The sequence below is a fragment of the Capricornis sumatraensis genome, chromosome 19 (assembly GCF_032405125.1).
Source record: "Capricornis sumatraensis isolate serow.1 chromosome 19, serow.2, whole genome shotgun sequence".
NCBI classification, from domain to species: Eukaryota; Metazoa; Chordata; class Mammalia; order Artiodactyla; family Bovidae; genus Capricornis; species Capricornis sumatraensis.
The window spans coordinates 55,075,354-55,102,888 of record NC_091087.1 but is presented as its reverse complement, the minus strand read 5'-3'; the positions used below and the strand labels follow the sequence as shown (position 1 = coordinate 55,102,888).

The window sequence follows — 27,535 nt, the reverse complement described above, 5'->3', positions numbered from 1 at the left end:
AACATATGTTTTGATGGTAGAGCTGACCACACTGGTTCATGATTTAGACACGGGGTGTGAGGAAAGAGAGAGGTCAAGAATAATTCCCACCAGACCGTGAGCTCCTCAAGGACTGGAAATCTGTCTTATTTGTCTCCATATCTTCAATGTCAATGTTAGTACCATGCCTTGTCTGAAGGAATACAGGATTTGGAGAGACCTAAGTTCAAATCTTGTCCCAGTACTTCCCGGTTGACTCAGTTCAGTTCAGTCACTCAGTTGTGTCCAACTCTTTGCGACCCCATGAACCGCAGCAGGCCAGGCCTCCCTGTCCATCACCAACTCCTGGAGTCCACCCAAACCCATGTCCATTGAGTCAGTGATGCCATCCAGCCATCTCATCCTCTGTCGTCCCCTTCTCCTCCTGCCTTCAATCTTTCCCAGCATCAAGGTCTTTTCAAATGAGTCAGCTCTTCACATCAGGTGGCCAAAGTATTAGAGTTTCAGCTTCAGCATCAGTCCTTCTAATTCAGAAAACGAAGATCATGGCATCTGGTCCCATCACTTCATGGGAAATAGATGGAGAAACAGTGCAAACAGTGTCAAACTTTATTTTGGGGGGGCTCCAAAATCACTGCAGTTGGTGACTGCAGCCATGAAATTAAGACGCTTACTCCTTGGAAGAAAAGTTATGACCAACCTAGATAGCATATTCAAAAGCAGAGACATTACTTTGCCGACTAAGGTCCGTCTAGTCAAGGCTATGGTTGTATGGATGTGAGAGTTGGACTGTGAAGAAGGCTGAACACCGAAGAATTGATGCTTTTGAACTGTGGTGCTGGAGAAGACTCTTGAGAGTCCCTTGGACTGCAAGGAGATCCAACCAGTCCATTCTGAAGGAGATCAACCCTGGGATTTCTTTGGAAGGAATGATGCTAAAGCTGAAACTCCAGTACTTTGGCCACCTCATGCAGAGTTGACTCATTGGAAAAGACTTTGATGCTGGGAGGGATTGGGGGCAGGAGGAGAAGGGGACGACAGAGGATGAGATGGCTGAATGGCATCACTGACTCGATGGACATGAATCTGAGTGAACTCTGGGAGTTGGTAATGGACGGGGAGGCCTGGTGTGCTGCGATTCATGGGGTCACAAAGAGTTGGACACGACTGAGCGACTGAACTGAACTGAACATGGGCCTTGTATTTAATTCTCCAACAGCTGAGGTCTTTTGCTTCCAAACCTCATTTTCCTCACTTTCTCCACCCAACACCATTGCCCAGACTCTCATAGGTGTTTTGCCTATTCCAAAGACATTCTTTAGCTTTCCCTACCTGAAGGAATTCCAAAGGGCACATCTCAAAACCAAAACCTAAGGGAGTTCAACTCTTGAAATTACATTTCACCATAGTATAAATTGGTTTCCCTGGTGGCTCAGTGGTAAAGAATCCACCTGCCAAGCAGGAATCCACCTATCCCATGCCAAGTTCAGTTTCTGGGTCTGGAAGATTCCCTGGGAAGGAAATGGCAACCCCCTCCAGTATTCTTGCTTGAGAAATCTCACGGACAGAAAAGCCTGGTAGGCTGCAGTGCATGCTGTCAGAAAGAGTCAGACACAACTTGTAACTGAGGATGAACACGATTATGTAAACTGCCTCGAATACAGTATCTCAGTTACTTCTTTAATAATAAGTAATTCTGTGGGACAGAATCTCAAAAGATGGCTCCAGAATTTGAAAAATAATACAAGTTATATTTGGAGGTGAAAAAACAGGAAACATTCCCTTACATAATTGTCTGTTGTGGTTCCTGAGAAACACAGAAGAAAAACTACCATTATGTAATGGCGAACTTCAAATTACTATTTGATTTTTGCCTGTATCTCTTAATTCCTAATTTAACTCTATATAGACAATACAGATAAAAATGAGAACAGTGAACTTTGTTTCATTATTCTATAAAGAAATCCACCTGTTTCTTATCCATGTATTCCAGATGCTGTCTTCTATTGCAATTCTGAGTGCCTGTTCCCACTAAGTTAAAAGCCTATTTCCAGTAACTTATTCTGGGCTGCTGTTCTCTGCCCACGTGAAGCAAACATTTATTTTGACATATTTTCAGTGTGGAATGAGGAAAACTATGAACGAGGAAGAGCACTGAGCAGCAAAGTAAATGACACTTAAATCATATTAATTTTTGTCTACAGCAAAGACACCCCCTTAGGAGAGATGATAGTCTTGATATTTCATCAATTTAGAGTTTTTTTTACATATTATCTATTCATTTGTATTTAAAAAACAAACAAATAAATGAATAAATAAAAAGTAAAAAACACATTTTTGCAAGATTCTATCATTCAAAGTACTTCATCACAATTCTCACTAAAGTTGAATTATTGTTCATCAATAATGCCATTTCTTATCAAGAAAAACTTTTTCACAGGTTTTCAGAAGTGAACATACAAAATCAAGTGGGTTCATTTTTACAAGTAAACAGAAAGGTTTACCTCTAATGCGAAACTGAACTGTTCTAATTCTGCATAGATGAGTCCACGATTAATGTAGGTGTTCAATGTCACAGTTTCTCCAGCATTAAGAAGAAGCACAATTCCATAATCTGTTAATGCCTAAAAATGAAATAATCACTTACAAGCTAGAGTCAACTCTTTAGAGCATTACTACATTGACCACGGACAAACTAGAACCTCATAATTAGTTCTTTAATATGACTTAAAATTTAAGGCTGAAAATAGTCATTTGTTAGGTTTAATAGGTCCATTTAATTAAGTACTACGGATGCTGCTACTTTCTAACAAATGGGGTTCACTGTGCTTGTACTTCACATGCTATCCTAAGCATTTTTATTGTGCATGGATTGAAGGAGGCACACAACACCCTTCCCCAACTCAACAGTTTCACAAAATGACTACTGACATTAAAGCAGAGCACTTGTTAACCTTTTGAAGTTTAACTGCTTTATAGTGTTTTATTGTTTTTGTCACTGAAACCTACATTTTACTGAGGCAGAGATTACTTACTTTATTCACCATTGTTAAGCCAGTAACTAGCACCATGCCTGCACTTACTAGGCATTTGATAAACTTTTGTTGAGTGAATAAATCATAAAGCAATGAAAACAGATCTTAATAAAACTAACAAATGAGCACTTGCTGGAAAATTACTTCAATATTCTCTCTTTTAAAGATAGTCTAAGCTGAGAATCATCTCAGAGGACCTTTTTATATTTCTTATCTTTTTTTTTTTCATTCAATAAATAGGTTTTTACTCTGTACCAGGTACTAGGAGTATCCCAAATACCGGTTGGAGCTGAATCTCTTAACTCTGAACATTTTCCTTCTGAACATTTTGCCCAAAAGAGCCATATGGTTTCATCAGAAAAGGGCCAAATCATATATGCCCACAGCATGTGCTAAATGAAAATGCAAATAAATATTATTTTACTATTTTCTTAGTTAGTGGTTCTCCTCTAGTGTTTTGTGATGGGGAACTCGACATCTAAAAGAATCGTACAATTAAACATCCTATATGTATATTATGAATAACTATAAATAAACACTGACAGGCTGTAAAAATAATTTGTAACACTTGTAAAACAAAACTAGAATGTTTGCAATTTTCCTATCGTGGAATCACATAATTAAAACCTGTGGATATATCACGATGCCTTAGAAATCTACTAAGTAGCTGAATATATAACAAAAGAGGAAACTAAAGCTTGGAAATGAGATTTCAGGAAGGTCACAATGAGCAGGCTTTGTGCTTTGTCTCTGCTATTGTTACTAAACTTTCAGTCTTGGGAAAGTTACTTAACATTAAGCCTAAGTTTTCTTATCCACAAAAATGGAATATTAATAACATCATATTGTTATAGAAGTCCACTTTAAAATATTGTTTTTTTTAGATTTTTGATATGGACCATTTATTGAATTTATTACAATACTGCTTCTGTTTTATATTTCAGTTTTTTGGCCCCAAGGCATGTGGGATCTTAGCTCCCCAACCAGGGATCAAACCTCCACCTCCTACATTGGAAGGTGAAGTCTTAACCACTGGACTGCCAGGGAAGTCCTTAAAATATTTTGATTGAATGTTGGTAAAGCATTTAGCCCGTGCCTGTCGCACAATAAGCCCAAAATGGGTGGTAACGGTTACTACTTTTATTAACATAAGGGGGTAGGAACCAGACTTCACCTTTTTAAGTTTTTATGAAACTGTATCTTGGGAGTGCATTTTTTGCACAAAATTACTTGGGTTTGCTTGGTCCTGTTACAGCAGGAATGCTGAGAAACAGGTGGAGGGACACAAAAGGGAGGAGGTGACACTATAAAATGACATCCGGTCCACATGCTGGAGGTCAGATGGCTTAACAAAGCCACCTAAAGACTGTTAACCAGAAGCAAACAAACCTGTGGACGCCGATACAGCTCCCTATTCCCTGTGTGACTTGGATGTGTTTCTAATCTCTCCCCGTTTCCATTTCTTCAACTGTAAAAGGAGGCCATTGGATGAAAAGCACTGGGTACCAGGCCACTCTAAAATAGCCAATATGTTCTTATTCTAGTTAGGTTCCCATTTACATAGATTTTCATTTTCCTTATTCATAGAGCACCAGCTCTGATACCAATCAGACATAACAAAAATAGTACTTCCCTGCCCAGACCCCGACCATTGTTTGCAAGTTCAGGGTTACCCAGAAAAGGCAGGGGTGGGGGTGGGGAGGAAGCTGTCAAAGATACCTGCTGTGTAGGTTACTCTAACAAATGATCCTTTAATTGGCTCTTAGAATGGTAAAAACAGCCTGTGTTAAAATTAGTTATTCATTTGTCAACATTTCTGGAGGAAACCTGAAAACCCAGTTATTGGCAATTTTATATCCGTTTAGACAGAAACAATATTTCTCAACTTCTTTTTCTTCCATTGGAAATAAATCACTAAATTTCTAAATGTTTTAAACAGATTTAACTTTCCAGGTTTTAAGGAAATTGAGGGAGTGTGTCCACACACAACAGCGGGAACACGATGCAATCTTTTAAAAGAAGGCATCATCAACAATGAAACGATAGAAACAAGGAAGAGGAGATAGGAGGAAGCAAGAAATTGGGCAGAATACTAAAAAACTACTGATCTGCTCCCCAGAGAGGAATCTTGATTCGAAAAGGAAAAAACTGACAAGGAAAGACTGGAGAACGGAGTAAGATTCAAAAATATAAAAAGGGGCTTGCACAGGTAGACTCTGAAACAGGATAAATAGAGAAAATCAGTTAGGCTTCAAAATGGTGTCTGAGCTAGAAACCATCACTCAAAACTGCCTGCTGCATCTGCGCTCTGAGCACTGTAACAAAATACCTCCCCAGGCTATTCTGGTTAATGTTGACATTGTGAAGCAAACAATATTGCTAGTGATCACTGCTTAAAAATTCTACACTCACTTTATCAGTGGAAACATTCTTCTCAAATGAGAGACATGTAACGCGTGTTAATTTACACAGTCCTTAAATGCTTTTATAAGCATTATAAAATTAATTTTCATTTGACATCGCAGAGATTGTATATGAAAATTTGGTAAGCACTAACAAAAAATTAAATTTTCTTTAAAATGGTTCTTTGGCTTCTTAAGTTTTGTGTGTATTTCCACAGAAATTATTTTTCCAAAATTGTAACAGAAATAATAAGAAAATATGCTTTAAATATGTTCACAAATCTTACCATTTGAAGTTCATTTATCTTGGTGTAACATAATGCTCTGTTATAAAATGCTATATAACTGTTTTTATCCATGTTGATGGCTGTAGTTAAATCTGTAATCGCTAGTTTATAAGTCTACAAAGAAAAAATAATTGAGTTCATCATAATGGACTTAAATTTAGTTGTAAAATAAATTATTGATTCTATCGGAGTTTTGGGACTACTCGTTTAATCATTCTGTGTATCATCCGTGAAATTAAGACAATCAAGCTAATCTTTTACAGAATTAATTAAGAAGGTCCCTTGGTAGGAACTGTTATTATAGTTTTTCTCACTTGCAAATAAAATTTAATATACAAACAACTATTATCTTTTTTCCGTTCTTGCTATATGTATCTGTGTGCTCGGTTGCTCTGTTGTGTCCGACTGCAAATCTATGGACTATACCTGCCAGACTCCTCTCTCCGTGAAATTTTTTAGGCAAGAATACTGGAGTGGGTTGCCATTTCCTACTCCAAGGGATCTTCGCTACCAAGGGATCAAACCTGCATCTCCTGCATTGACAGGCAGATTCTTTACCACTAATGTCACTTGGGAAGACCCCTGTTGCTATACAGCAATGGATAAAAGAGAAGCAAGCTAATTCACCCAACAAACATTCACCAGAGCTGGCTTGCTTCTGTCACTAGCACTATCATATTACATAATTGTCATGTTTTCTACCCACGTTCTCTTTTGCTTCTCTTTGATGCTTCCCTGATAACTTAGACATCCATTTTTATAGACAGTAATTTTCACAGAATTACCAGGTAATGCAAGGTCTTACCTTTGTTTTAAGGTATTACTTGCAAAATATTTCATATGAAATATATACAAAGAAATGTCAGAAAAGAAAAATAGGGAGGAAAAAAATATGCCAAGAAGCATTAGACATCAATAGTGTTGCTCACAGTTTTAATTCAGTAATACCCATTTACGAACCATAACCTCTGATTTTGTTCTATGTGTATTATTTAAAATAGTAAAACAAGAAAAATTCAAACAATCCAAGTGCCCAACAATAAAGTGGTTAAAATATACTATGATGGAACAGTATGCAGTTGTTAAAACTGGTATTATCTTCAATGATTAAATATAAGAAGCAAGGCACAACACAGATTATTTAAGTAGCACAGTCCCAGTTTTTGGAAGTATATATTTTATTAGGAAAAAAAGACAATGAAACACACCAAAATGCTCTCAGGAATTACTATCTGATGGTAGGGAATCAGGTTATTTTAATCTTCTTTATTTATCATTGTATTTTCCAAATTCTCTATAATAAATACTATTTCCTTAATAAAAATATATAATCAATTCCATTTAAAATATAAATGTCAAAAATAAATATCCCTATTTTACAAAAAATCATTCATTGAAATCCCTTTTGATGTACTGTCAAAGTGCAACACCTTCTATGTAGCTCTGCCTCCATTCCATGGCAATTCTCCTTTCACAGAGAGAAAGAGGAAGTGAGTCCCTCCTTGGCATCCGAGCAGCCACACACTCTAAAATTTCAGAGGTTAAGGTAGGAAATTCCTTACCCTGCTGTAGTATTTCAGAACTCCTCTGTAGACATAGGCACGCACACTCTGAGGGTAAATTTTGATGGCCTCATTACAACTCAAGATTGCTTTGGAGTATCTGCCTTTCAAACCATAGTAGGCTACTCGACTTAAATATGCCTTTTCAGAGAAAGAGAGGAAGAAAGCGGAAACATTATTTCAGTAAAAGCATCAGTTCTGCCAAAATATATATGGTAGTTAGAAAAAATTTATGCCATCCAAAGATGATATAAATTGGACTTTTTGTCACGCTCTTTTATTAAGGAAATTTCAAACTCACAGAATATTGAAAGAATAGTACAGTGAACACCCATACACCTACCACCTGGATTCAATAATTATCAACATTTTGTAATTTTGTTGTTATGTCTGGGGAGGCCTTACAAATAGCAGTGAAAGGAGAGAAGCAAAAAGCAAAGGAGAAAAGGAAAGATATAAGCATCTGAATGCAGAGTTCCAAAGAACAGCAAAAAGAGATAAGAAAGCCTTCTTCAGTGATCAATGCAAAGAAACAGGAAAACAACAGAATGGGAAGGACTAGAGATCTCTTCAAGAAAATTAGAGATACCAAGGGAACATTTCATGCAAAGATGGGCTTGATAAAGGACAGAAATGGTATGGACCTAACAGAAGCAGAAGATATTAAGAACAGGTGGCAAGAATACACAGAAGAACTGTACAAAAAAGATATTCACGACCCACATAATCATGATGGTGTGATCACTCATCTAGAGCCAGACATCCTGGAATGTGAAGTCAAGTGGGCCTTAGAAAGCATTACTATGAACAAAGCTAGTGGAGGTGATGGAATTCCAGTTGAGCTATTTCAGATCCTGAAAGATGATGCTGTGAAAGTGCTGCACTTAATATGCCAGCAAATTGGGAAAACTCAGTAGTGGCCACAGAACTGGAAAAGGTCAGTTTTCATTCCAATCCCAAAGAAAGGCAATGCCAAAGAATGCTCAGACTACCACAGAATTGCACTCATCTCACATGCTAGTAAAGTAATGCTCAAAATTCTCCACGCCAGGCTTCAGCAGTACGTGAAAAGTGAACTTCCTGATGTTCAAGCTGGTTTTAGAAAAGGCAGAGGAACCAGAGATCAAACTGCCAACATCCACTGGATCATGGAAAAAGCAAGAGAGTTCCAGTAAAACATCTATTTCTGCTTTATTGACTATGCCAAAGCCTTTGACTGTGTGGATCACAAGAAACTGTGGAAAATTCTGAAAGAGACGGGAATACTAGACCACCTGACCTGCCTCTTGAGAAATCTGTATGCAGGTCAGGAAGCAATAGTTAGAACTGGACATGGAACAACAGACTGGTTCCAAATAGGAAAAGGAGTACGTCAAGGCTGTATATTGTCACCCAGCTTATTTAACTTCTATGCAGAGTACATCATGAGAAACGCTGGACTGGAAGAAACACAAGCTAGAATCAAGATTTCCGGGAGAAATATCAATAACCTCAGATATGCAGATGACACTACCCTTATGGCAGAAAGTGAAGAGGAACTAAAAAGCCTCTTGATGAAAGTGAAAGAGGAGAGTGAAAAAGTTGGCTTAAAGCTCAACATTCAGAAAACGAAGATCATGGCATCCGGTCCCATCACTTCATGGGAATAGATGAGGAAACAGTGGAAACAGTGTCAAACTTTATTTTTGGGGGCTCCAAAATCACTGCAGATGGTGACTGCAGCCATGAAATTAAAAGACGCTTACTCCTTGGAAGAAAAGTTATGACCAACCTAGATAGTATATTCAAAAGCAAAGACATTACTTTACCAACTAAGGTCCATCTATTCCAGGCTATGGTTTTTCCAGTGGTCATGTATGGATGTGAGAGTTGGACTATGAAGAAGGCTGAGCGCCGAAGAATTGATGCTTTTGAACTGCGGTGTTCAAGAAGACTCTTGAGAGTCCCTTGGACTGTAAGGAGATCCAACCAGTCCATTCTGAAGGAGATCAGCCCTGGGATTTCTTTGGAAGGAATGATGCTAAAGCTGAAACTCCAGTACTTTGCCCACCCAATGTGAAGAGTTGACTGATTGGAAAAGATTCTGATGCTGGGAGGGACTGGAGGCAGGAGGAGAAGGGGACGACAGAGGATGAGATGGCTGGATGGCATCACTGACTTGATGGACGTGAGTCTGAGTGAACTCCGGGAGTTGGTGATGGACAGGGAGGCCCAGCGTGCTGCGATTCATGGGGTCGCAAAGAGTCAGACACTACTGAGCGACTGAATTGAACTGAATTTTTTCTGAACAATTTGAAAATAAGTTGTAGACATTTTAAAAGTTCACCCCAAGTCTTTAAGTATATATCTCCTTTGAAGATGACATTCTCCTACACAACCACGTTACCACTGTATATCTAAAAAAATTAATAGTATTTCCCTAAAATCATCTGATATTTCATTCATATTCAAATTTCATGCACTTTAAAAATCAAGATCCAATGGAGTTTCATCTATTGGATTTTATATTGTCTCTATGGTCCCTTAAAAGGCAGGATACAATGTAACAGCAAAGCAAGAAGTAAATACATTTATTTATATAATATAGTATATAAAATCATAATGACTAATCGGTACATTAAAATATTAACAAATTTATATATGTTAAAATTCACAAAGCACTTTTACCTATATAATATCCCTGTTGGAAATCATATTTCCAGTTCAATGGAAAATAGAGATAATATATAGATTATTTAAAAAGCTGAAAAGTAGATAAAAGTAACTGTTGCTAACTAATAATGGTAATGCTTAAAGATTTGATAGTCTTAACAAATTTAACACACTCTCCAAACCAGAGCAATCACCCGTTTAAATACCTGGTAATGTTTAGGATCAAGGGTAATCGCACGATTGAAATCCAGGATCGAGCCATTCTTATGGAGTTTGACTTTGCAAAGCCCACGGTGATAAAAGCTTTCTGCAAAATCAGGATTTGCTTTCACAGCTTTTGTAAAAGAATCATAAGCCTAGAAGAGCATATGGGTAAAAAGCAAATCATTCAGTGAGTAGAATACATTAGCTAAAAAGTTAATACATTACAGTATATAACTATTATTTAAAAGTTTTTATTTTTGGTCATTTTAAATATGCTTTGCCCAGTGAACTTTTGGAGCCAAAAAATATGAATGACCCAGGTTTATTATAATTTATAGGTTCCCTTATTCACAGACTAATGTCTATGTAATTCATGTTGTTACAATACTTTTGAAGGGGTAATTTTTAAAATTTATTTATGTATTTATTTGGCTGTACTGGGTCTTAGCTGTGGTATGCAGGCTCTTTAGTTGTAGCATGTGGGATCTAGATCCCTGACCAGGGATCAAACCAGGCCACCCTGCATTGGGAGCACTGAGTCTTAGCCACTGGGTCACCAGGGAAGACCTTCAGTTCAGTTCAGTTCAGTCTCTCAGTCTTGTCTGACTCTTTGCGACCCCATGAATTGCAGCACACCAGGCCTCCCTGTCCATCACCAACTCCCGGAGTTCACTCAGACTCACGTCCATCGAGTCAGTGATGCCATCCAGCCATCTCATCCTCTGTCATCCCCTTCTCCTCCTGCCCTCAATCCCTCCCAGCATCAGAGTCTTTTCCAATGAGTCAACTCTTCACATGAGGTGGCCAAAGTACTGGAGTTTCAGCTTTAGCATCATTCCTTCCAAAGAAATCCCAGGGCTGATCTCCTTCAGAATGGACTGGTTGGATCTCCTTGCAGTCCAAGGGACTCTCAAGAGTCTTCTCCAACACCACAGTTCAAAAGCATCAATTCTTCGGCGCTCAGCTTTCTTCACAGTCCACCTCTCACATCCATACATGACTACAGGAAAAACCATAGCCTTGACTAGACGGACCTTAGTCGGCAAAGTAATGTCTCTGCTTTTGACCATAACAGGACTTTAATCATTATGCGTCTTATTGTGTTTCTTCAAAGAAATCACAATTAGCATTTATTATTTCCCATGAGGACCGGTAGACAGTTACAAAATTTTAAAACAAAAGAACTCCAGAGTTTTTTCTAACATTGTAAAACAACATTAGGTTTCCCCTGCTTGTCCAAAGGACTAAAAACATGAAAAATATTTGTAATTAATCTCATATGTATTGTAATTTCTTAATGGAAAACTAATCAAGTGCAATTCTCTTTTAAAGTTATGAAGATACAGGTCTCAGACACCATCCAACCCTATGAATATAAGGACTGGAATGATGTGTGGGTGTGTCTGTCTGTGTGTCTGTGTGTCTGTGTAGTTGTGAAATATCCAAAAAGAGCTAATGATATGTTATTTACATATTTATCATATCAGTGAAAATTTTGAAAAGGAAAATTGTATAAAATAGTCAAATATTATTAGGTTGGTACAAACATAATTTTGGTTTTTGCAATGTTGAAATTTGCCATTTGATATTGGAATACATTCTTAAATAAATGTGATTACATTATGTTATTTTAATACACATTTTTCACTTTATGTTTTTTTGCTAATGATTTATTGCTATTTATTTTATGTTTATTTTAGATTATGGAAATGATGTTAGACAAAAAGCAAATTCGAGCGATTTTCTTTTTTTTTAATTTTTATTTTTACTTTATTTTGCTTTAAATACTGCATTGGTTTCGCCATACACTGACATGAATCAGCCACTGGTGTACATGAGTTCCCAATCCTGAACTCCCCTCCCACCTCCCACTCCATATCATCTCTCTGGATCATCCCTGTGGACCAGCCCCAGGCATCCTGTATCCTGTATTGAACATAGACTGGCGATTCATTTCTTACATGATAGTATACATGTTTCACTGCCAATCTCCCAAATAATCCCACCCTCTCCCTCTCCCACAGAGTCAAAAAGTCCGTTCTATACATCTGTGTCTCTTTTGCTGTCTAGCATACAGGGTTATCATTACCATCTTTCTAAATTCCATATATATGTGTTAGTATACTGTATTGGTGTTTTTCTTTCTGGCTTACTTCACTCTGTATAATTGGCTCCAGTTTCATCCACTTCATTAGAACTGATTCAAATGTATTGTTTTTAATGGCTGAGTAACACTCCATTGTGTATATGTACCACAGCTTTCTTATCCATTCATCTGCCGATGGGCATCTAGGTTGCTTCCATGTCCTGGCTATTATAAACAGTGCTGCAATGAACATTGGAGTACACGTCTCTTTCAATTCTGGTTTCCTCGGTGTATATGCCCAGCAGTGGGACTGCTGGGTCATAAGGCAGTTCTATTTCCAGTTCTTTAAGGAATTGCCACCTGTTCTCCATAGTGGCTGTACTAGTTTGCATTCCCACCAGCAGTATAAGAGGGTTCCCTTTTCTCCACACCCTCTCCAGCATTTATTGCTTGTAGACTTTTGGATCGCAGCCATTCTGACTGGCGTGAAGTGGTACCTCACTGTGGTTTTGATGTGCATTTCTCTGATAATGAGTGATGTTGAGCATCTTTTCATGTGCTTGTTAGCGATCCGTATGTCTTCTTTGGAGAAATGTCTATTTAGTTCTTTGGCCCATTTTTTGATTGGGTCGTTTATTTTTCTGAAATTGAGCTGCAGAAGTTGCTTGTATATTTTTGAGATTTGTTGTTTGTTAGATGCTTCATTTGCTATTATTTTCTCCCATTCCAAAGGCTGTCTTTCACCTTGTTTATAGTTTCCTTTGTTGTGCAGAACTTTTAAGTTTAATTAGGTCCCATTTGTTTATTTTTGCTTTTATTTCCAATATTCTGGGAGGTGGATCATAGAGGATTCTGCTGTGATTTATGTCAGAGTGTTTTGCCTATGTTCTCCTCTGGGAGTTTTAGAGTTTCTGGTCTTATATTTAGATCTTTAATCCATTTTGAGTTTATTTTTGTGTATGGTGTCAGAAAGTGTTCTAGTTTCATTCTTTTACAAGTGGTTGACCAGTTTTCCCAGCACCACTTGTTAAAGAGACTGTCTTTACTCCATTGTATATTCTTGCCTCCTTTGTCGAAGATAAGGTGTCCATAGGTGTGTGGATTTATCTCTGGGCTTTCTATTTTGTTCCATTGACCTATAAATCTGTCTTTGTGCCAGTACCATACTGTCTTGATGACTGTGGCTTTGTAGTAGAGCCTGAAGTCAGGCAGGTTGATTCCTCCAGTTCCATTCTTCTTTCTCAAGACTGCTTTGGCTATTCGAGATTTTTTGTATTTCCATACAAATTGTGAAATTAATGGTTCTAGCTCTGTGAAAAATACCGCTGGTAGCTTGATAGGGATTGCATTGAATGTGTAGATTGCTTTGGGTAGTATACTCATTTTCACTATATTGATTCTTCCGATCCATGAACGTGGTATATTTCTCCATCTATTAGTGTCCTCTTTGATTTCTTTCATCAGTGTTTTATAATTGTCTATATATAGGTCTTTCGTTTCTTTAGGTAGATATATTCCCAAGTATTTTATTCTTTTCGTTGCAATGGTGAATGGAATTATTTCCTTAATTTCTTTTTCTACTATCTCATTATTAGTGTATAGGAATGCAAGGGATTTCTGTGTGTTGATTTTATATCCTGCAACTTTACTATATTCATTGACTAGCTCTAGTAATTTTCTGGTGGAGTCTTTAGGGTTTTCTATGTAGAGGATCATGTCATCTGCAAAAAGTGAGAGTTTTACTTCTTCTTTTCCAATTTGGATTCCTTTTATTTCTTTTTTCTGCTCTGATTGCTGTGGCCAAAACTTCCAGAACTATGTTGAATAGTAGTGGTGAAAGTGGGCACTCTTGTCTTGTTTCTGAATTTAGGGGAAATGCTTTCAATTTTTCACCATTGAGGAAAATGTTTGCTGTGGGTTTGTCATAGATAGCTTTTATTATGTTGAGGTATGTTCTTTCTATTCCTGCTTTCTGGAGAGCTTTTATCATAAATGGATGTTGAATTTTGTCAAAGGCTTTCTCTGCATCTACTGAGATAATCATATGGCTTTTATTTTTCAATTTGTTAATGTGGTGAATTACAGTGATTGATTTGCGGATATTGAAGAATCCTTGCATCCCTGGGATAAAGCCCACTTGGTCATGGTGTAGGATCTTTTTAATGTGCTGTTGGATTCTGATTGCTAGAATTTTGTTAAGGATTTTTGCATCTATGTTCATCAGTGATATTGGCCTGTAGTTTTCTTTTTTTGTGGCATCTTCATCAGGTTTTGGTATTAGGGTGATGGTGGCCTCATAAATGAGTTTGAAAGTTTACCTTCCTCTGCAATTTTCTGGAAGAGTTTGAGTTGGATCGGTGTTAGCTCTTCTCGAAATTTTTGGTAGAGTTCAGCTGTGAAGCCGTCTGGACCTGGGCTTTTGTTTGCCGGAAGATTTCTGATTACAGTTTCAATTTCTGTGCTTGTGATGGGTCTGTTAAGATTTTCTATTTCTTCCTGGTTCAGTTTGGGAAAGTTGTACTTTTCTAAGAATTTGTCCATTTCTTCCACGTTGTCCATTTTATTGGCATAAATTGCTGATAGTAGTCTCTTATGATCCTTTGTATTTCTGTGTTGTCTGTTGTGATCTCTCCATTTTCATTTCTAATTCTATTGATTTGATTTTTCTCCCTTTGTTTCTTGATGAGTCTGGCTAATGGTTTGTCAATTTTATTTATCCTTTCAAAGAACCAGCTTTTGGCTTTGTTGATTTTTGCTATGGTCTCTTTTCCATCTTTTGCATTTATTTCTGCCCTAATTTTTAAGATTTCTTTCCTTTTACTAACCCTGGGGTTATCCACTTCATTTCTAATTGCTTTAAGTGTAGAGTTAGGTTACTTATTTGACTTTTTTCTTATTTCTTGAGGTATGCCTGTAATGCTATGAACTTTCCCCTTAGCACTGCTTTTATAGTGTCCCACAGGTTTTGGGTTGTTTTCATTTTCATTCGTTTCTATGCATAATTTCTTTTTTGATTTCTTCTGTGATTTGTTGGTTATTCAGAAGTGTGTTGTTCAGCCTCCATATGCTGGAATTTTTAATAGTTTTTCTCCTTTAATTGAGATCTAATCTTATTGCATTATGGTCAGAAAAGATGCTTGGAATGATTTCAATTTTTTTGAATTTACCAAGGCTAGATTTATGGCCCAGGATGTGATCTATCCTGGAGAAGGTTCCGTGAGCACTTGAGAAAAAGGTGAAATTCATTGTTTTGGGGTGAAATGTCCTATAGATATCAATTAGGTCTAACTGGCCTATTGTATCATTTAAAGGTTGTTTCTTTGTTAATTTTCTGTTTAGTTGATCTGTCCATAGGTGTGAGTGGGGTATTAAAGTCTCCCAGTATTATTGTGTTATTGTTAATTTCCCCTGTCATACTTGTTAGCATTTGTCTTACATATTGTGGTGCTCCTATGTTGGGTGCATATATATTTATCATTGTTATATCTTCTTCTTGGATTCATCCTTTGATCATTATGTAGTGTCCTTCTTTGTCTCTTTCACAGCCTTAAAGTCTATTTTATCTGATATGAGTATTGCTACTCCTGCTTTCTTTTGGTCTCTATTTGCATGGAATATTTTTTTCCTGCCCTTCACTGTCAGTCTGTATGTGTCCCTTGTTTTGAGGTGGGTCTCTTGTAGACAACATATATAGGGATCTTGTTTTTGTATCCATTCAGCCAGTCTTTGTCTTTTGGTTGGGGCATTAAACCCATTTACATTTAAGGTAATTATTGATAAGTATGATCCCATTGCCGTTTACATTATTGTTTTAGGTTCGGGTTTATACGCTCTTTTTGTGTTTCCTGTCTAGAGAATATCCTTTAGCATTTGTTGGAGAGCTGGTTTGGTGGTGCTGAATTCTCTCAGCTTTTGCTGGTCTGGAAAGCTTTTGATTTCTCTTTCATATTTGAATGAGATCCTTGCTGGGTACAGTAATCTGGGCTGTAGGTTGTTTTTTTCATCACTTTAAGTATGTCTTGCCATTCCCTCCTGGCCTGAAGCGTTTCTATTGAAAGATCAGCTGTTATCCTTACGGGAATCCCCTTGTGCATTATTTGTTCTTTTTCCCTTGCTGCTTTTAATATTTGTTTTTTGTGTTTGATCTTTGCTAATTTGATTAATATGTGTCTTGGGGTGTTTCGCCTTGGGTTTATCCTGTTTGGAACTCTCTGGGTTTCTTGGACTTGGGTGATTATTTCCTTCCCCATTTTAGGGAAGTTTTCAACTATTATGTCCTCAAGTATTTTCTCATCATCTTTCTTTTGGTCTTCTTCTTCTGGGACTCCTATAATTCAAATGTTGGAGCGTTTCAGATTGTCCTGGAGGTCTCTGAGATTGTCCTCATTTCTTTTAATTCGTTTTTCTTTTTTCCTCTCTGATTCATTTATTTCTACCATTCTATCTTCTATTTCACTAATCCTATCTTCTGCCTCTGATATGCTACTATTGGTTGCCTCCAGAGTGTTTCTGATCTCATTTATTGCATTATTCATTATATATTGACTCTCTTTTATTTCTTCTAGGTCCTTGTTAAACCTTTCTTGCATCTTCTCAATCCTTGTCTCCAGGCTATTTATCTGTGATTTCATTTTGATGTCAAGATTTTGGATCATTTTCACTATCATTATTCGGAATTCTTTCTCAGGTAGATTCCCTATCTCTTCCTCTTTTGTTTGGTTTGGTGGGCATTTCTCCTGTTCCTTTACCTGCTGGGTATTCCTCTGTCTCATCATCTTGGTTATATTACTGTGTTTGGGGTGGCCTTTCTGTATTCTGGGAATTTGTGGAGTTCTCTTTATTATGGTTTTTCCTCACTGTGGGTGGGGTTGTATCAGTGGCTTGTAAGGTTTCTTGGTTAGGGGAGCTTGTGTCAGAGTTCTGGTGGGTAGAGCTGGATTTCTTTTCTCTGGAGTGCAATGAAGTGTCCAGTAATGAGTTATGAGATGTCCATGGTTTTGCAGTAACTTGAGCTGCCTGTATATTGAAGCTCAGGGTGTGTTCCTGTGTTGCTGGAGAATTTGCATGGTATGTCTTCCTCTGGATTTTGTTGGCCCTTGGGTGGTGCTTGGTTTCAGTGTAGGTATGGAGGCATTTGATGAGCTCCTATCGATTAATGTTCCCTGGATTCAGGAGTTCTCTGATGTTCTCAGGATTTGGACTTAAGCCTCCTGCTTCTGGTTTTCAGTTTTATTTTTACAGTAGCCTCAAGACTTCTCCATTGGGTGGCTCAGGACTGACAGCATCTTCGGAAGTCCACCATGCACCTTTCCTCTGTTAGGTTTGGTCCTCATGAGTAGTCACCGCTCCTATACTGGGCTGCCCTCACCCATCCTCACAACCTGGCTGCTCTGACCCCTCCTGCAATCTGAGCGATTTTCTTATTGGAGTTCAAAATAGGTCATTAAGCAGCGGAGACAACTCACAACATCAACAATGCTTTTGGCCCATGAACTGCTAATGAATGTATGACACAGTGGTGGTTCAAAAAGTTTTGCAAAGGAGACAAGAGACTTGAAGATGAGGAGCACAGTGGCTGGCCATTGGAAGTTGATAACGAAAACTGAGAACCATCATCAAAGCTGATCCTCTTACAACTACATGAGAAGTTGCCAAAGAACTCAACGTCAACCATTCTACAGTCATTCTTCATTTGAAGCAAATTGGAAAAAAGGTGAAAAAGTTTGATAAGTGGGTGTCTCATGAGCTGACTGGAAATCAAAAACATTGTTGTTCTGAAGTGTCATCTTCCCTTTATTCTACACAACAACGAACCATTTCTCAATCAGATTGTGACAAAAAGTAGACTTTATACAACTGGCAATGACTTGCTCAGTGGGTGGACAAAGAAGGTCCAAAGCACTTCCCAAAGCCAAACTTGCACCAAAAAAAGGTCATGCTCACTGTTTGGTATTCTGCTGCTGGTCTGATCCACTACAGCTTTTTGAATCCCAGTGAAACCATTACATCTGATAAGTATGCTCAGCAAATCAATGAGATGCACTGGAAACCGCAACACCTACAGCTAGCATCAGTCAACAGAAAGGGCCCAATTTTTCTCCATAACAGTGCCCAACTGCATGTTGCACAACCAATACTTCAAAAGTTGAACAAGTTGCACTACAAAGTTTTGCCTCATCCACCATATTCACTTGACCTCTTGCCAACCGACTACCACTTCTTCAAGCATCTTGACAACTTTTTAAAGGGAAAACTCTTCCACAACCAGCAGGATGCAGAAAATGCTTTCCAAGAGTTCATCAAATCCTGAAGCACAGATTTTTACACTAGAGGAATAAATAAACTTATTTCTTGTTGGCAAAAATATGTTGATTATAATGGTTCCTATTTTGATTGATAAAGATGTGTTTGATAAGGAGCCCAAAGCTGGGGTTCTGTGACAACCTAGAGGGGTAGGATGGGGAAAGAGGTGAGAGAGAGGTGTAAGAGTGAGGGGACAGATATATACCTATGGCCAATTCATGTTGATGTATGGCAGAAACTGTCACAATGTTGTAGAGTAATTATCCTCCAATTAAAAATTAAATTAAATTTTAAAAAAATAAGGATTTGTTTGAGCCTAGCTAATAATGATTTAAAGTTCAAAGTCCAAAACTGCAATTACTTTTCCACCAACCTAATAGATAAATACTTAATAATTGAATAAACTGGTTTTCAATGAACCTGGCCATCTTAACAGCCAATTTACTCTGATTTTAATTGTTCAGTTGTCAATATGGGAAATCAGTGTCCTAATCATTTTTCATTTATCCTGCATGACATTGATGTACTCAATGTACTGACAATGTGATAAGTAAATTTATACTAAGTGATGAAATTATTTTGCTATAATAATTTCTTACAGTTAGATTTATTGTTTTGGTGGGAAACATGTCTTTAGAATACTGTCAACAAACAAGCATTAATAAAATGTGTTGAATAAATAAAACAACATAGTAGGTTTTACAGTGTGCAGACTGACTATAGTAAGCCAAGCTTTACCAGAAGCTTTGGTCTAGTCCCTCACTGCTTAGGTGGCCTTTGGAAATGAAACTGAATGTAAGGAAACAATTTCTAAAACCGTGAAAAACTTATATGCCTAAATACACAAAATACCAGTTGTAAGTTGCCTTCCTCCATGTAACATAGACCCAAGTGATACAGACAGTCTGCTGAAGCTGCTAAGGAACTCGGTCCTTTATCAGAATAAGAAATGAGATCCAACGCCTTTTTAAACATTCTCATGGCTTCCTATAATGATTTTAAAAAAGAGAGATTGAGGGAAGGTAATGTTTCTCTATAATATTTATTTAACATGACAGCCTACATAATAAAGGGAATCCTGAGTACACAGCCTTACTCTCATTTCACATGAGGACACACAGATCTAGTAAAGACATGGATCTTGTCAGTGCATGGCAAGAGGACCCAGGTGGGGAGTCTGACCTACCCACGTGCCTGGCCTATAAGCAGCTATATCAGTAGGCTTACACAAATGGACTTTTGGAACTGTAATTTCTAAATTCTTTTCTTTTCTGTGAAAATTTATGTGAGTTTAATCTATGAAAAAGAGAGCCATACAAGACTAATTTCTAATTCTAAAGGGCATTTTCTCATAGTCTTCAATCAGACTTCAATTTATAGACCCGTTTATGACCAGTTGCCTAGTAAGTCTCTGGAAGGGAATGCTGGCCAGCTGTTATGTAGTAAAAGTTCTCTACTGACAATCTCTGAGGCGGTTTTAATCACCCTTTATTTCATTCTGCTGTGCTCTCAAGGGAGTTCCATTGACATGAGAGAATAAACTAACATCAAAAATTACCCATTTAAGCTATTCCGCCAAAAGAGTTGAAATTCATTAATGAAAAAAATTCAATTTCCCAGATAAAGACAGCTTTTCATAATTAGTGACTCTCTGTATTAACCTATACAGAAATGCAGATGCTTATGACTCTTTAGCCCACTTAATGACATGAAATTGCTAAAGAAACGATGAGGTTTAACTTGGATATGCGGTGTCCTGTGTGCCCACCATTGGTTTCTGCAATATATTTACAGTCCATCTCAACATTCAGTGGCTCAGCTGGTAAAGAATCTGCCTGCAAAGAGGGAAGACCTTGGTTCAATCCCTGGGTTGGGAAGATCCCCTGGAGAAGGTAACAGCTATCCACTCCAGTATTCTGGCCTGGAGAATTCCATGGACTGTATAGTTCATGGGGTTGTAAAGAGTTGGACATGACTGAGAGACTCACTTTCAACATTAAACGCAAGACCTTGTGACAGAAAAAACACCAATCAACTTCGCAGTTTCCCTCCTTTTTAATTTTCAAAGTCCCTCTATCTTCTTCATTTCCATCTCTTTCTCTCCTGCCTTTGGATGGTTTCCTTTCTTCTTCTCAGAGCTAACTCCTTAAGCTGTGCCTTTGACCCCAACTCCATCCCCACAGAAGCCTGCTAGTTCCTTCCACTTCTGAATCTCTGCCCCTTCATTGTCTCCTTGACTCCCTACCGTCTTCCATCACATTTACTTTAAAATGAACGCATCTTCCCTTCCTCCTGCTTTCTCCTTCAGCTGATGTCTCACCTCTCTTTCCTTCACTACTATTGAAAGTAGTGGTCATCCTTGCGAGGTTTACCAGGAAGGCCTATTTACATTCTAAACACAATACTGAGGGGGGCGGTCCTAAGATGGCGGAGGAATAGGATGGGGAGACCACTTTCTCCCACACAAATTCATCAAAAGAACATTTCAACACTGAGTAAATTCCACAAAACAACTTCTGAATGCTGGCAGAGGACATCAGGCACCCAGAAAAGCAGCTCATTGTCTTTGAAGACAGGTAGGGAAAAATATAAAAGACAAAAAGAGACTAAAGAGGTAGGGAGGGAGCTTAGTTCCAGGAAGGGAGTCTTAAAAAGAAAGAAGTTTCCAAATACCAGGAAATATTCTCACTGCTGAGTCTATGGCGAGCCTTGGAAGCACAGAGAGCGACATAACAGGGAGGAAAAATAAATAAATAAATAAACCCCATAGATTACGAGCCCAACAGTAACTCCCCCAGTGGAGAAGCAGCACAGATGCCTGCATCTGCCACTAGCAAGCTGGGGCTGGGCAGGGAGGTGCAGGCTGCATTGCTTTACAAGGATCGGGCCCAAATGCCCCATATGCCCTGAGTGTAACCAGAGTGAGCTAACTTGGGCTAGCAAACCAGGCTGTGGGATAGCTACCATGCAAAAAGCTCTAACATAAGACACCGCCAGGACCTTGCACAGAACAAAGGATGGAACAGAATTAGCCAGCTGCAGACCATCCCCCTCCGGTGACAGGCAGCCAGAGTCAGAAGGGCCAGAAGTGGGCAACGACAGCCCCAGAGAGACATTACCTACGAAACTGCAAACAGGCTTCTTTGCTAACTAAGACTTCTTGGGGTTCTGGACAGTCATCATCCGCCTGAGAAAGTACACCAGCTGTACACCCAGAAAACTGAGTAGCAAGGACGGGAGAGGCGATAAGTCGCAGTCACCGCACTCGCCAAACACCTGAGCTACTCGGACCTGGGAAGGGCACAAAACACAGTCCCAACCAGTCTGCGCCTCTGGGGGCTACCTGAGTGCCTGAGCCTGAGCGGCTTAGACCTGGGAGGTGCATGCAGCCCAGGGCTGGCCTCAGACGGTTCCCAGTGGAGCAATCTAGAGCCTGATCTGTGTGTGCTGTGAGCAGGGGCAGGCCCAGCGTGGCTGGGACACGGCGAGCACATGCCAGTGTTATTTGTTTGCAGCATCCCTCCTTCCCCACAGTGCAACTGAACAAGTGAGCCTAAAAAAACTGTCCACCACCGCCCCCCTTGTGTCAGGGCAGAAATCGGACACTGAAGAGACCAGCAAATGGAAGAAGCTAAAACAGAGGGAACTGCCTTTGAAGTGACAGGTGCAATAGATTAAAATCCTGTCATTAGTACCCACTACATAGGAAGGGGCCTATAGATCTTGAGAAATATAAGCCGGACCAAGGAACTATCCAAAAATGAACTGACCCCACACTGCCCACAACACCACCAGAGAAAGTCCTAGATATATCTTTACCATTTTTACAATCATTCTTTTTTTTGATGTTTGTTTTTTCTTCTTTTTCTTTTTTTAACACTTTTTAATTTTTAAGTCCTCTATTTCTCCTTTAGTTTTCATTTTTATAACCTACTATTACTTTCCTCCCCCCCAAAAAAGACCCTACTTTTAAAGCAAACTTCGTATATATTTTTTTATTTTATTTATAATTACCTTTTTAAATAATTCTTGTGACTTTGTTTTTTTTCTTTTCCTTTTTTCTTCTTCTTGTTCTATTTTTTAATATTGTGTTTTTGAAAATACAATCTCTACTCTAGATTTTTAATCCTTGCTTTTTGGTATTTGTTATCAATTTTGTACCTTCAAAAACACAATCTTCAGTACCCATTTATACTTGAGAGCAAGACTACTGGCCTGACTCCTCTCTCCTCCTTTGGGCTCTCCTTTTTCTCCACTAGATCGCCCCTGTCTCCTCCCTCCCCCTTTTCTTCTCTACCCAACTCTGCGAATCTCTGTGTGTTCCAGACAGTGGAGAACTCTTAGGGAACTGACTACTGGCTGGATCTGTCTCTCTCCTTTTCATTCCCCTCTTTTACACTCCTGACCACCTTTGTCTCCATCCCCCCTCTCCTCCTCTCTATATAATTCTGTGAACATCTCTGAGTGGTCCAGACTGTGGAGTACTCATAAGGAAGTGATTACTGGCTAGCTAGCTCTCTCCTCTTTTGATCCCACCACATCTCATTCAGGTCACCTCCAACTCCCCCCTCCCTCTTTTCTTCTCCATGTAACTCTGTGAACCACTCTGGGTGTCCCTCAATGTGGAGAAACTTTTCATCTTTAACCTAGATATTTTATCAATGGTGCGATATAGAAGGGGAAGTCTTGAGACAACTGTAAAAATAAAACTGAAAACCAGAAGCAGGAGGCTTAAGTCCAAATCCTGAGAACATCAGAGAACTCCTGACTCCAAGGAACATTAATCGATAGGAGCTCATCAAACACCTCCATACCTACACTGAAACCAAGCCATCACCCAAGGGCTAACAAGTTCCAGAGCAAGACATACCACGCAAATTCTCCAGCAACTCAGGAACACAGCCCTGAGCTTCAATATACAGGCAACTCAAAGTTACTCCAAAACCATTGACATCTCATAACTCATTACTGGTCACTTCATTGCACTCCAGAGAGAAGAAATCCAGCTCTACCCACCAGAACACTGACACAAGCTTCCCTAACCAAGAAACCTTGACAAGCCACTGATACAAACCCACCCATGGTGAGGAAACTCCACAATAAAGAGAACTCCACAAATTCCCAGAATACAGAAAGGCCACCACAAACACAGTAATATAACCAAGATGAAGAGACAGAGGAATACCCAGCAAGTAAAGGAACAGGAGAAATGCCCACCAAACCAAACAAAAGAGGAGAAGATAGGGATCTACCAGACAAAGAATTCCAAATAATGATAGTGAAAATGATCCAAAATCTTGACATCAAAATGGAATCGCAGATAAATAGCCTGGAGACAAGGATTGAGAAGATGCAAGAAAGGTTTAACAAGGACCTAGAAGAAATAAAAAGAGTCAATGTATAATGAGTAATGCAATAAATGAGATCAGAAACACTCTAGAGCCAACAAATAGTAGAATATCGGAGGCAGAAGATAGGATTAGTGAAATAGAAGATAGAATGGTAGAAATAAATGAATCAGAGAGGAAAAAAACAAATTAAAAGAAATGAGGACAATCTCAGAGACCTCCAGGACAATCTGAAACGCTCCAACATTCAAATTATAGGAGTCCCAGAAGAAGAAGACCAAAACAAAGACCATGGGAAAATACTTGAGGACATAATAGTTGAAAATTTCCCTAAAATGGGGAAGGAAATAATCACCCAAGTCCAAGAAACCCAGAGAGGCCCAAACAGGATAAACCCAAGGCGAAACACCCCAAGACACATATTAATCAAATTAGCAAAGATCAAACACAAAAAACAAATATTAAAAGCAGCAAGGGAAAAACAACAAATAATGCACAGGGGATTCCCGTAAGGATAACAGCTGATCTTTTTCAATAGAAACGCTTCAGGCCAGGAGGGAATGGCAAGACATACTTAAAGTGATGAAAGAAAATAACCTACAGCCCAGATTACTGTACCCAGCAAGGATCTCATTCAAATATGAAAGAGAAATCAAAAGCTTTCCAGACCAGCAAAAGCTGAGAGAATTCAGCACCACCAAACCAGCTCTCCAACAAATGCTAAAGGATATTCTCTAGACAGGAAACACAAAAAAAAGCATATAAAACCAAACGCAAAAACAATAAAGTAAATGGCAACGAGACCATACTTATCAATAAACATCTTAAACGAAAATGGATTGAATGCCCCAACCAAAAGACAAAGACTGGCTGAATGGATACAAAAACAAGATCCCTATATATGTTGTCTACAAGAGACCCACCTCAAAACAAGGGACACATACAGACTGAAAGTGAAGGGCTGGAAAAAGATATTCCACGCAAATAGAGACCAAAAGAAAGCAGGAGTAGCAATACTCATATCAGATAAAATAGACTTTAAGGCTGTGAAAGAGACAAAGGACGACACTACATAATGATCAAAGGATGAATCCAAGAAGAAGATATAACAATGATAAATATATATGCACCCAACATAGGAGCACCGCAATATGTAAGACAAATGCTAACAAGTATGAAAGGGGAAATTAACAATAACACAGTAATAGTGGGAGACTTTAATACCCCACTCACACCTATGGACAGATCAACTAAACAGAAAATTAACAAAGAAACACAACCTTTAAATGATACAATAGACCAGTTAGACCTAATTGATATCTATAGGACATTTCACCCCAAAACAATGAATTTCACCTTTTTCTCAAGTGCTCACGGAACCTTCTCCAGGATAGATCACATCCTGGGCCATAAATCTAGCCTTGGTAAATTCAAAAAAATTGAAATCATTCCAAGCATCTTTTCTGAACATAGTGTAATAAGATTAGATCTCAATTAAAGGAGAAAAACTATTAAAAATTCCAGCATATGGAGGCTGAACAACACACTTCTGAATAACCAACAAATCACAGAAGAAATCAAAAAAGAAATTATGCATAGAAACGAATGAAAATGAAAACACAACAACCCAAAACCTGTGGGACACTATAAAAGCAGTGCTAAGGGGAAAGTTCATAGCATTACAGGCATACCTCAAGAAACAAGAAAAAAGTCAAATAAGTAACCCAACTCTACACTTAAAGCAATTAGAAATGAAATGGATAACACCAGGGTTAGTAAAAGGAAAGAAATCTTAAAAATTAGGGCAGAAATAAATGCAAAAGATACAAAAGAGACCGTAGCAAAAATCAACAAAGCCAAAAGCTGGTTCTTTGAAAGGATAAATAAAATTGACAAACCATTAGCCAGACTCATCAAGAAACAAAGGGAGAAAAATCAAATCAATAGAATTAGAAATGAAAATGGAGAGATCACAACAGACAACACAGAAAAACAAAGAATCATAAGAGACTACTATATGGACAACGTGGACGAAATGGACAAATTCTTAGAAAAGTACAACTTTCCAAAACTGAACCAGGAAGAAATAGAAAATCTTAACAGACCCATCACAAGCACGGAAATTGAAACTGTAATCAGAAATCTTCCAGCAAACAAAAGCCCAGGTCCAGACGGCTTCACAGCTGAACTCTACCAAAAATTTCTAGAAAAGCTAACACCGATCCTACTCAAACTCTTCCAGAAAATTGCAGAGGAAGGTAAACTTTCAAACTCATTCTATGAGGCCACCATCACCCTAATACCAAAACCTGATGAAGATGCCACAAAAAAAGAAAACTACAGGCCAATATCACTGATGAACATAGATGCAAAAATCCTTAACAAAATTCTAGCAATCAGAATCCAACAGCACATTAAAAGGATCCTACACCATGACCAAGTGGGCTTTATCCCAGGGATGCAAGGATTCTTCAATATCCGCAAATCAATCACTGTAATTCACCACATTAACAAATTGAAAAATAAAAGCCATATGATTATCTCAGTAGATGCAGAGAAAGCCTTTGACAAAATTCAACATCCATTTATGATAAAAGCTCTCCAGAAAGCAGGAATAGAAGGAACATACCTCAACATAATAAAAGCTATCTATGACAAACCGACAGCAAACATTTTCCTCTATGGTGAAAAATTGAAAGCATTTCCCCTAAATTCAGAAACAAGACAAGGGTGCCCACTTTCACCGCTGCTATTCAACATAGTTCTGGAAGTTTTGGCCACAGCAATCAGAGCAGAAAAAAGAAATAAAAGGAATCCAAATTGGAAAAGAAGAAGTAAAACTCTCACTGTTTGCAGATGACATGATCCTCTACATAGAAAACCCTAAAGACTCCACCAGAAAATTACTAGAGCTAGTCAATGAATATAGTAAAGTTGCAGGATATAAAATCAACACACAGAAATCCCTTGCATTCCTATACACTAATAATGAGAAAGTAGAAAAAGAAATTAAGGAAATAATTCCATTCACCATTGCAACGAAAAGAATAAAATACTTGGGAATATATCTACCTAAAGAAACGAAAGACCTATATATAGACAATTATAAAACACTGATGAAAGAAATCAAAGAGGACACTAATAGATGGAGAAATATACCACGTTCATGGATCGGAAGAATCAATATAGTGAAAATGAGTATACTACCCAAAGCAATCTACACATTCAATGCAATCCCTATCAAGCTACCAGCGGTATTTTTCACAGAGCTAGAACCAATAATTTCACAATTTGTATGGAAATACAAAAAATCTCGAATAGCCAAAGCAGTCTTGAGAAAGAAGAATGGAACTGGAGGAATCAACCTGCCTGACTTCAGGCTCTACTACAAAGCCACAGTCATCAAGACAGTATGGTACTGGCACAAAGACAGAAATATAGGTCAATGGAACAAAATAGAAAGCCCAGAGATAAATCCACACACCTATGGACACCTTATCTTCGACAAAGGAGGCAAGAATATACAATGGATTAAAGACAGTCTCTTTAACAAGTGGTGCTGGGAAAACTGGTCAACCACTTGTAAAAGAATAAAACTAGAACACTTTCTGACACTATACACAAAAATAAACTCAAAATGGATTAAAGATCTAAATGTAAGACCAGAAACTATAAAA

General features: G+C 38.3%; 1 protein-coding gene across 1 annotated transcript in view; it reads right to left on the bottom strand.

The window, feature by feature from the left end:
- Nucleotides 1-27,535, bottom strand: part of TTC6 (tetratricopeptide repeat domain 6) — a 198,872-nt gene that overhangs the window by 29,665 nt on the left and 141,672 nt on the right. Inside the window, exons 21-25 of the mRNA XM_068991521.1 lie at nucleotides 19,363-19,497; nucleotides 10,124-10,273; nucleotides 7,266-7,406; nucleotides 5,704-5,817; nucleotides 2,484-2,603 (exon numbers count right to left, since the gene is read on the bottom strand). Coding sequence (XP_068847622.1) covers nucleotides 2,484-2,603; nucleotides 5,704-5,817; nucleotides 7,266-7,406; nucleotides 10,124-10,273; nucleotides 19,363-19,497 — 660 coding nt within the window. The remainder of the gene's footprint in view (nucleotides 1-2,483; nucleotides 2,604-5,703; nucleotides 5,818-7,265; nucleotides 7,407-10,123; nucleotides 10,274-19,362; nucleotides 19,498-27,535) is intronic.